This window comes from Cystoisospora suis (genome assembly GCF_002600585.1).
Source record: "Cystoisospora suis strain Wien I chromosome Unknown contig_1594, whole genome shotgun sequence".
Taxonomy (NCBI): Eukaryota; Apicomplexa; class Conoidasida; order Eucoccidiorida; family Sarcocystidae; genus Cystoisospora; species Cystoisospora suis.
This window is the reverse complement of record NW_027154394.1, coordinates 23,775-34,213: the sequence shown is the minus strand read 5'-3', so window position 1 is coordinate 34,213 and position 10,439 is coordinate 23,775. Positions and strand designations below refer to the sequence as shown.

At 53.9% G+C, this 10,439-nt stretch overlaps 2 protein-coding genes across 2 annotated transcripts; both read left to right on the top strand.

The window, feature by feature from the left end:
• Nucleotides 1-30: 30 nt before the first annotated feature.
• CSUI_003533 (uncharacterized protein) lies at nucleotides 31-2,902 on the top strand. The gene has a single exon (XM_068063729.1). The coding sequence runs from the start codon at nucleotides 602-604 to the stop codon at nucleotides 1,148-1,150; it is 549 nt and encodes a 182-aa protein (XP_067924290.1). The 5' UTR covers nucleotides 31-601; the 3' UTR covers nucleotides 1,151-2,902.
• A 3,426-nt stretch (nucleotides 2,903-6,328) lies between these two features.
• Nucleotides 6,329-10,399, top strand: CSUI_003532 (adp-ribosylation factor-like protein 2). The gene is made up of 5 exons (XM_068063728.1): nucleotides 6,329-6,975; nucleotides 7,762-7,872; nucleotides 8,692-8,854; nucleotides 9,404-9,484; nucleotides 9,894-10,399. Exons 1-5 carry the CDS (start codon nucleotides 6,911-6,913, stop codon nucleotides 10,029-10,031), a joined length of 558 nt encoding a protein of 185 aa, XP_067924289.1. The 5' UTR covers nucleotides 6,329-6,910; the 3' UTR covers nucleotides 10,032-10,399.
• The last annotated feature ends 40 nt before the right edge of the window (nucleotides 10,400-10,439 follow it).

Sequence of the window (10,439 nt, the reverse complement as noted above, 5' to 3'; positions counted from 1 at the left end):
GAAGAAAGCCATGATCCAGGGGAAAAAGGCTTTCAGCGGCAGGACGCGATGTCAGGGATGATGATGAACACGTGCTCCTCACCAACTTCTGTGCCAGCAACGGCCTGCCAGCAGATCACAAAATTTCAAGAACGGTGGATAGGTTGACGTTGAGACCTTGGTATAACCACTGGTTCCATTCCCCAGCCCACTCCCCTGCCATCGGCTCCAAGAGTGCCGCGGCGCACACCAGCTCGCGGAAAACGAAAATGATCCCGAGGCCTCCTGTGAGTGCCAAAAAGCTCCGCGTCGCTGACGACGCCGCTAAGTTAAACCTGACGAAAACTAACGAAGGACGTAGATGCGGGCAGATGCGGGGATAGCAGGGCTGCATGCAAGTTCCAGGGGAGCTTTTGAGAATCGAGGCTGGGCAATTCTGCTTTTAAGAGTGGCATTCTGCGGTTCTATTTTTCCTAAGCCGGCACACACGTAGAAGCACGTCGGTCCGTTGCTGGTCGTAAACGGTTTTCTTCCCCCAGGTGATTCTCAGCGCCGGCTCGAACCGCACACGTGTCGGGCTCCCGGTAGTCGTGCTGGCAGGAGATGCTCTACGGCTGCAACGATGGCATATGTACACGGAGACAGAGAAGGAGCGTCCATACTAATCAAAAACTCCAGATTTCTTGGCAAAGACGCACTCGAACCTTTTTTGTTCCCGGTTGTGGCTTGCCTTGGCTGCTTAACAACGGTGGCATGCGGCGCGGAGGGTGACGGTGACTTCATCAGCCGGGCTGAATTTGCTGAAGGATGTTGCGAGACAAGAGCGTTCCCGAGCGGGCAGCCACGTCACCGAAGTCTTCCACTCAATGACGGACACTTGTGTCTGCCATCTCATGCAAATGATTTTGTTCCGAGGTCCGAGAAGCCGCGGAACGCCAAACACGTCAGCGAGCGCCGAAGTCCCCCGGCACGCACAGCAGTTCCCCAGGATGAAAACAGATCATCAGCTGGGCCCAGGCTCTGGTCTGCATCTCAGCTACCCGGGTCTAGGCAGACTGTGCCAGCTCTGGAGATTCCCCGAGTAAGCTGCAGACGAATTGACGGAGGGGAAGTACAGTTGGTGCCGTGTCCACTGGCTATTCCTGTAATGCCGTCGACATCCTGGGAATAGAGGCCGTTGGCTCGCTCTCAGAGCTTCAGTTCTCAAAAGGCTCACGTATTCTGGCGCACATCGCCCTGGCGGCCCTGAGGCTGCAAGTTAGGGAACCAGATCGAGGGCAAGGCGCAGCAATCTGGGGTGGCCAAATACTTCAGTTGCCTCCCTCGGTCTCTGCCTGCTGCGCACCTCGGAAGAACTTGAGACGTAGGAGGGGGGCAGCTCGCGGACAACAGAGCTTTCGCGTAGATGCCGGCAAATGCCAGAATACGGCCGCGTGCGGATGTATCGCTACTGGTTTCACTGAGCTCTGCTCACACCCCGGTCTCGGCAACTCCCCCGTGACATTACATGACGGCGTGCTTCTCATGGACTCGAGGAGCGAACCCAGGGAACTGCAGGGGCGTTCGTCAACAAGTGCGCCCGTTTCCTGTATGCATCATGCCTGAGCCTTAGCCACACCCACGTACCCGAGCCCGCTCGCGTTTTCCACCATCAGGAGCACAGCATTCAGTTGGAGCCAGCGTACACTAATGGCAGCTGAGACCGCGGGTTCAGTCAGGAGGCTTCACGAAACAAACTGGGAGGGGGATTCCCTGTCTTACGCAGGTTGACTGATGTCGGTGTCCGCGCGACATGGGAATGACACCTTCAATCACTCTGTCTCCCGTCAGTTTGACCACATCGGGTTTAGGCGTTCTCTCTCGTACTAATGACCTCCTTAGTGCAGAGCTGCGTCGTGAGCAGCGCAAAGATAGGGCGATAGGCGACTGTCTTACTATGACATTTTGCGGAGTTGATGCAGAACAGCAGATGACAAGACAGCAAGGCAGTAGGCGTTTTTTTTTTTTAAAAAAGGGAAGCTTCAACGCACTTGCATGTTCCTGACCTGTGGCGGGGACGGAGTTAAAAAGAGAGGTAGTTGTAGGGCCAATCAAGATCGTGGATGGGTTGTGTGACCTAGTCCACTTTACTGTGCTGTTTCCGAGACAGCACCCTACGGACCAAGAGCTGCTTGAGCAGATTGTTACGGACTTCTCTCTACGGGCAGTACGGTTTGACGACTCGGTGAGCCTTGGCACGAGCCACCCGGCTATCGACTTGAATTACTGGAGCAGAGGGACAGCGTTTCCGTCCGCTTCCACGGGCCGAAGTTCACGAGTCACAAGGGGGACAGTTTCGGGTCAAGCAATCCGACATTCGGTGCAGTCTCCAGTAGGCACCGCCTCACGCTGTTAGTTCGTTTTCTCGCGCCGTTCATCAAGTGTCAGCATCCAAAGACACAGGAGTTTGAGCCAAGACGCGTTGCGAGGCCATGGAGTGTGATAAGGATGCTCGCCGAAGGCATCTGTCGAAGCGTTCATGAGATTAAGTAGTGAGTTTCCGGGGTCGCTTATCGCAGGACAACAGGACAGGTCTTCCTGCCACCTTGGTTCATCTTGAAAATGGTGCACAGCTGAAGGCTGAGTACCATCTCGACTTCCGCCTGCAAGTGAGAAGGAACCTTTTTCAACTCCGGGCACTGCCCGACACGGTTTTCACTGAGATGTGCAGTCCCGTGGCTGCTCCTGTCGCCCTGGAACCCAGTCGCTTTCTAAGGAGAGGGGCACGCTGCTGCGTCTTGTGGCGTCGGAGTCCACGCGCGGCAGGCCTCAAATTGCGGTCCCAGTGCCCGGCCTGGGGGAAAAGACGCATTGTGGTGCCGGCGAGCTGGCTGCAGACCCAGTATCAGCAACACCTTGAGTGTTCATTCATTTCTTCCGTGTATTCTCTGCCTGAATGGCAGAACATTCACTTCAAGCTCTGCACCAAGGACAATCGGTTCATTATGTTCTTCTTCATACCAATCAAATATGTAAGTCTTTCGCCGGCATGGAAAAGGTCCGTCTGCCTTTATCTAGTTTCCCGTTCAGGCGTTCTCCATCGTCGCTGTCGAACTCCGAATCTGTTGCACTTCGGCGCAGCGGTGTGTATGCGTGCAGTTGGATGATATTGCAGTTCCCGAGGAGCTGGATCCACAGATCGTAAGCATTCCGGCACCTGTACTGAGCCCTGCAGAACAAAGCCTTTCACCCCGCTTTTGCACTGATATCACTTCCGGGACTCTTGGGTGACTGTAATGCAGCATGGTTCATGCTACGAGAAAGTTCAGAAACTGCTTCAACGCCCTCGCCGAACAGTTCTGCTTCAGGTAAAAGAAAGCAGACTGACCGAGTGATCACATTTTTCTCCCTAGCTTCAGCTGGAAGCGGTCTCAGGGTACAATGTGTTCTGACTACAACCTGCACTCGTTCTCCGCCGTTTGGCTGCGCATCGGTCCAAAGTCTGCAGGATACTGAGGCGCTCCTGTGCCTTTCAACTCGGCTACCCCTAAGCCAGAGCAAAGGCAGTAGTCGATAGTGCAGAATCCACCTTTTGCTGCTAGTACCTACTGTGCCCAAACACACTCCGGCTATTGCGAAGAACTGTCAGTTGCACTGCTCTTTCTGACAGCTCTCCGTGTGGCTGCTCCTACCATCGCCCCCCCCCCATGGCTCTGACGGCTTTCGTTCAGCTTTCCCCAAAAGCCCCTCCTGATCTGCGACGAACCACGGTGTGTCTACCTGAAAGAGGAAGTACCGGCTCGGACCACCATGGCCAGACGGTTCGCAAACTCTTCGTGGGATCCGCCATTGCACTAGTGCTTGCTGATACCCAGGAGCGGGATACTTTCCAGTGTTCACTGAAAATCCTACAAATGTACAACTCCCTAGACAACGCCCAGTAACTGCCGAACAGAAGCCGTGCCTCTACGGTGCCGGCGCTTTTGATAGCCGAACACGCTGAAGGACCATCGTGTCTCGGGTATCACGATTCTGTTTTGGTGTATCAATATCGCAGCTGCTGCCTCGAGTGAGGTCTGAAACCGTTTTACATACCGGCCACCCTCTCAGAGGGAGCGTTAACGAGGCAACCTGCTAGATCAGTTTGACTGACCCAGCACGCGCGCAACCCTTGCAAGGGGATAACGCGCCCTTCAAAACAAACTGCGGCGTACGGAAATTCACGCGCTTCCTGCTCTGGTCCCTTTTGGCAGCCTGGCTGGCCGCTACGGGGTGTTCGGAAACAGAATGAATCCACGACCCATTTTTGTGGGCGGATCTCAGCACACCTGCAGTCAGAGAAATGTGCTGACTGCTGGGGAGCAGTCATCCTGTGTCCAGTGAGTTTGTGGAACGCATCTGTATTGGAAAACTGAGGGGCGTGTTCCTCGTCATATAATGTAATCTCTGCAGAGGTCTGAGTCCCCTGCACTAACCAGGTGATGAGCGTTGTTCCGATATGCATCAATCGCCGGGGAAACTCAGAGCCTCCCGACGGAGACGGCCTTGGACGCGTGCGACTCTCTGACCAAAAAGAATCGAGCTCTAAGAAAAATGTACCTGAGGAGGCTAAGATATGGCCTTGGGATCGATTGCTTGTAGACAGACTGACGCGGTTCACAACAACGGTAGCCAGTGTGCAGTGGCTGAGGGCTTTCGATCTATTCCCAGTTGACGCTGACCGCGGTCAAGACTAACATTCTGGCTCCCCTTCTTTTCTTTTGCAAAGTATGATCTAACCCCGCGCTCCTAGTTTACTGACCCACGGCCGTGAGGTCACACATAACTGTGAACCAGTGTCACTACTTGGCTGACGACCCTGCTCGGTTTCCCCAAGGGGCCGCGCCAGTGCGGCGACAGACTCTACGGTGCCTCGCGTGCCACATGGGGACTCTGCAGATTCGGACTGGGCCTTCTGTAGAGAGGTCTGGACCTCATTTCCGGGCCAGCAACGTGCCGCGCTATCACACTTCCTATACCGGAGACACCTCTAGGGTGCCACCGCTCAGTCTGCTCCCCTCATTGGTACAGATGCGCGTCGCCCACTGATTTTCGCCAAGCCGTCATCTGAGGAGTTTGCAGAAAACTGCTGCAAGAATAGGTGACAGTTTCTGCTATATTCTGCGCGTCCGGCCTCTCAGCCTTGAGGCCTGCAACATGGCGAAGTCATACGTAGAGACAATGTATCCCTACCTGCCGTCTCTCTTTGTCTGAGGTCTCATCCAACAGCGGGTGTGAAACGCCGATTATAGGACACAGCCCGCCGTCCGGGAACAGTGGACTCATCGTCAGTACCTGTTAGACTTTGTTCACGCACCTCAGGAAGTGCGCAGCTCCCCCCTTTCGTGTAGGAAGTTCATCGCACTGGCAACTTGGTGAAAAACAACCCGCGGGAGTTCTGGAAGCTGTTAGTCCCCCCATAACCCGACAAGAGGCTAAACTACACGGAGCGCAGTAACGGCCTACGCTTTTTCAGGTAAGCGGCGGCGGCCCAAAACGGCTCTTTTTGCGGACACTGCTGATATTCCTTTCCATGCGCTACAGCACAACAGAGCCAACACGTACAGACAAGAAGTGTCGCCACCCCTCTGCCATTAAGCCTGCAACACTGAAGAGGAAAGCTACTTGTCCCGAAGCTCGATGAGCAGTTGTTGTGAGCCCTAGCACAACGTTTTCTAACACAGAGGAGCGTCTGGACCACTGTTCAGACACACACGTGAGAACAGTACAGAACGGTAGGAATGGGTAGGTCCGGGCTCCGCACCGCCCGGCACGATCGGAAACACCCGCGAAGCCCTCTTCCCGAGCAATCTCCTGCGGCTTGCTAGCGTGTTACTAAGGAGTCTCCTAACCTACTCGGGAGGTCAGTACTAGAATATTCCCTTCCGTAGGATCTAACCAATTCCTCCCCTTCCTTCACCGTCCGTCGCTATGATCTAACACGATGCATTGGGACAGTCGCGTCTCTCTTTCCGCATCCCCGGTGTAGCGGGCTACGAGCAGTACTACGGACTGCCGGTAAGCAGCCTTCTACGAAGCCTGCCCCCCTCGATTCGTGCTACGCGAGCACCCGGCTACAGGGAGTACTAACCGGAGTGCCTGCACGCTAACTCAGAAACACATTCCTCGGAGGAACTTACGTTCCTCGTGAGCACATCACCACTCTTTGCAGGAAAGTGTTAGACGGATAGAAGGCAAAATCAGTGAGTCGTAAAGAATACGCGCACGGGAAAGCCTAGCAGCGGGGAATGAGGGCACTGCATCTAGCTATTGTCGCATGCACCCGACCTAGCGTGTGTCCACACACATCGCGAAGCCCGTAACCAGGCGGAGACGATAGAAAGCTCGGAGAAGGCGGTTTGCTTACCCAGAACTTGGATTGTTAGCGAGCGCCAGCAAATACAAGCATGACGAACTGCGCCTCTCGTGGAGTGCGCTCGGTGTGTCCGGTCTGTCACCAGAGTGCTAGGTGACTGTATGATACAGTATGCGAGGTCTCCGTGGAACTGGTTTCGTTTGGAAAGCCTTCTCCCTGGGAGACCTTAGGTGCACAGTATCTTTTCCCAGTCAGGTACTTTTCTGTCGTTCCTGAGCTGCCGGCACACTGCCTCACTCATTTTTAGGGACACAACCGTCTGCTTATTTTTTTTTGTCGTGACTACGGCGCCTCCCCGTCTCACTTTTTGTGAGCACGCTGCGACTTCGTGTACCGACACAAGACGCCTTGTCGCCTATACATCTCGAGTTGCTCTATTCTGCACTGCGGACCTTCATGCCCGACTCCTGGTCTGCATTCTCTGCTTTCTTCTTTGCCGAGACACCGCGTTCGTTGCTTCGCAGTGGTTCCTAGACGGGCGGCGCCCTTGCCGGCTGACACGAGGTTGATGTCTCCCTTCTCCCTCATCCTCGTCCAATGGTTCTGCTGAAGGTCTTGCGGAAGACGAAGCAGAAGGAGAAGGAACTCCGACTGCTCATGCTGTACGACACCAGAGGGCAGCGCACCTGTAGCACGTCCTACTCCCCAACACCACACACGTCTGTTGCATCCTTGTGCTCGTAAACCCATGCAACGCGGGGTAACTGACCTTCTGCTCGGACAGCAGCAGTGCATACGGGCTCTTCGTCTTTACGCGTAGCTCCAGGGATACAGGGCTACACGCCGTCCTTCCAGGGATACAGCAACCCAGCTCATACCCTGATACCGGTCCAGGAGGCGTCTCTTCGACCTTCACTAAGTGCCTCTGGTGGTCCCCTTAGCGGTTGTTTGCCGCCGCCCGAGATACCGTATCTCGATATCTGTTTGAGATTTGTTTGGCGTTCCACTGCCCCTATGCCTGTGTTTGGACAGCCTTCAACTATCCTCCCTATTTGCCACCTGTGCTTCGCACCTTTTCTCGAATCACCACCACCTCTCACCGGAGGAATGTAGGTTTCTCCCGGATACTTGGGAGCATGAGACTGACCTGACTGCCTACGTATTACCGGCTAAAGTGTAACGCTAGTCAGATACTGTTCTCTGTAGAGCAACGAAGGTCGTGTGTAGCGCGGTAGTCATGTTACTCCCTCTTGGCTTGTGTCCCAGATTTGTCGTGCGATTACTTCGATTCCAGAGCTCGAAGTGTACGAAGGCAGGGCGTACACTGGAACTTCAGACCGCCTGTGCGGGGCCTTGCGTGCTTCTCCGCTCGTCAAAGGCGTTTTTCGCACGTTGCATGTGATTCTCCCGTTCAAGAGACAGTGCCCGGGTGTGGTCTGATATTTCAGGGGCTTGGACAATGCTGGCAAGACAACCATCGTAAAGCGCATAAATGGACAGGACTGGAATACAGTATCTCCCACTCTAGGGTTCTCCATTAGCTCTTTCGAGTACAGGAAGTAAGTTCTTCCCGTCTTCGCCACACTGCCTCGACCCTCGAATTCTGTGTTCTCCGCTATTTTATATTGTTCGCTTGTATCTGTCTTTTTTTTGAGGGCCTTCTGTGTGTGTTCCGCTGCTTTTCTGAAAGACATTTTGTCTCCCTCTTCTTCCGACTATTGTTTCGCTGGCGCGTCTGTATTGTATTGTTTCTTCGAGTGTTGACGAGTTCGTGTGTATGACGCACGCCGCAATGGTTGGGCTGTTGAGGATATGACGTGCACTGGAGAAAGTTTAGTACTCATGAGGACGGCACAGGACTCGTACGGACGGTACAGTACTTGTATGGATGGTACACTACTTGTATGGATGGTAGAGTATTCGTGAGGACGGTACAGTATTCGTGTGGACGGCACAGATTCGTGTGAACGGCACAATGTTAGTGTGAGCGGCACAGTTTTCGTGGGGAAAGCACTGCACCTATGTGGACGGCACTGTACCCATGTGGCCCGGCATTGTACCCGCGCAGAAGGCTCAGCAGTTTGTCTTCTGTCGACAAGGGAAAAAAAAGTAATCCCTGGCATACTCTGAGAATGACAAAGCGGGGAGCAGGAATTTCGCAGCTGACACCGAAGGGACGCACACGCACAGAGGCACGCTTGAGCAGTTTTTGCATATGAAAACAGTAGAGACTCTCCCAAAGACACCAGAGAAGGTTCGTGATCTTTTTGCTAGTCTGCTGGCTTTCAGCGTAGCCCCGGGTCTATTCATCTGCTGGACGCGCTCTGTCTTACTGGAAGTTCGCGGTTTCTGTCGCCGTGTGGCTATTGTATGCACAGTTATAAACTCAATATTTGGGATGTAGGAGGCCAGAGAACCATCCGTTCTTTCTGGAGAAACTACTTCGAGGAGACCGACGGCGTGGTTTGGGTTGTTGACTCCGCCGACCGTCCCCGCATGCAAGTCTGCAGGGAGGAACTTCACAAACTTATGAAGGAAGAGGTGAGTGTGCGGAAGCCATGGGGGATGAGTCCTCCGGTGTTTGATGGGCGAGGTCATGGAGCCCTTGCTTTCAGTTCCGTGTCGTCGCAGCAGGTGTGCGGGATGATGTGTATAAGGAAGTGACAGTCTCAGGCACACACCGCAACAGTTGACCGCATACCACTGACGTCTTCCATCGATGCGCAGTGGAACCTCTCGTCAGGTTTCAGCTGACCATGCGGCAACTGCAGACAAAGGAGCACCCGAAAAAGTGGTGTCTTTGCTTTTGCAGCTCGGGTATAGATCGATCTGCTGTAAATCGGAATGGTCAGTTAGTTGCAAGGCGTCACAGTATGTCGGGCTGGTATCCCAATCGCTCGTGTGTCGAGGTTTCCATCTCGTCGAACGAATCACTCGTAAGGCAGGGTGATGTTCTGTTTACTATGTGTTCACTCCACTATGCCGGATAAACATCCTGGGGTGTGACTTCTCCGAGAATCTTTGCTGTACTTCTTTTATGCTGAAAGGACACTTGGTTCTTCTCAGCCCGTTTGATGCGATACACTACAGCGACTCGCAGGTGCCACCTTACTAATCTTTGCCAACAAGCAGGACGTCCCCTCTTCGCTGACAGCTTTCGAGATCTCCAAGGTAGGTTTCTTGTTGTGATTGCAAAGTCCGTGCCTCTCGTCAGACCGTGAAAGAGGCGTTACATGGAGTAGTATTGCATACATTCCGTCAAGGTGTACGAAGAGGGCCAGGAAGATGCCCCACAGAGATGTCTTGCGAATGCAGGACGACGTGTCCTGAAAGCGGCATTATCCGATAGTGTGGGTTCCATGAGTGTTGTTAGGAGGTAGGAACAAGGACACCGCGTACCTCTTGTTTATCCGAATGAAGTTTGCGAAGGATCCGAGACTAAGAAAGGGCCACCGTGTTCTCAGCTGGACCTTCGCCTTCTCGTTTTTCATGGTCCGTCGTAACGCGCTGGTGTTCGTCTGGACTCATATAACTTACTCTCTAACAGCCAGCTCGTGCTCCTGTGTGTTACTGCGTTCAGGCTCTTGAGTTAGACAAGATGCGAGGCAGTCGGCATTGGAACGTCGTCGCATGCAGTGCACGAGAAGGCGCTGGCCTCATCGATGGGTTAGCTTGGCTCGTAGACGACATTTCTTCTCGGGTCTTTGTGAGAAGCTAAGCATAACAAGTCGTTCGCGACTGGAGCGAGGGTGGCCGGCGATGCGACGGCGGCTTCCGAGTTTAATGACGTTAGCGTGAAGTGATTCTCATTTTCATTTGATTAGTCGGCTCGTGAGAGGCGCGGGAGCTGGCATTCAGTCTAGGAAAAAAAGGGTATAGTCGGTTTTTCTTCGGAAAGGCGCACCGCGTTGGCTCTATGGGAAACAACCTGTCAAGAGCGTGCGCGGCTCACTACGAACACGAAGGGAAGTGATGAGACGTCTGCTCGCTTCTCTGGCTCTGGGGTGATCGAGTTCTCATCGATGAGGGCACTGCTTGCCACTCACAGTTGTCCTGTTTCCTGCTTTTTTCACGGGAGACGAGCTTGGCCCAGCGTGTTGGGTAATGGCGGTGAACAAACGGCAGG

Excerpts from the sequence above, each read along its gene's own strand:
- CSUI_003533 (XM_068063729.1), top strand. The coding sequence starts at position 602 with ATGGCATATGTACACGGAGACAGAGAAGGAGCGTCCATACTAATCAAA.
- CSUI_003532 (XM_068063728.1), top strand. The coding sequence starts at position 6,911 with ATGGTTCTGCTGAAGGTCTTGCGGAAGACGAAGCAGAAGGAGAAGGAA. Across the intron at positions 8,855-9,403 it reads ACAAACTTATGAAGGAAGAG|CGACTCGCAGGTGCCACCTT; the intron begins GTGAGTGTGCGG and ends GATACACTACAG. Across the intron at positions 9,485-9,893 it reads CAGCTTTCGAGATCTCCAAG|GCTCTTGAGTTAGACAAGAT; the intron begins GTAGGTTTCTTG and ends TACTGCGTTCAG.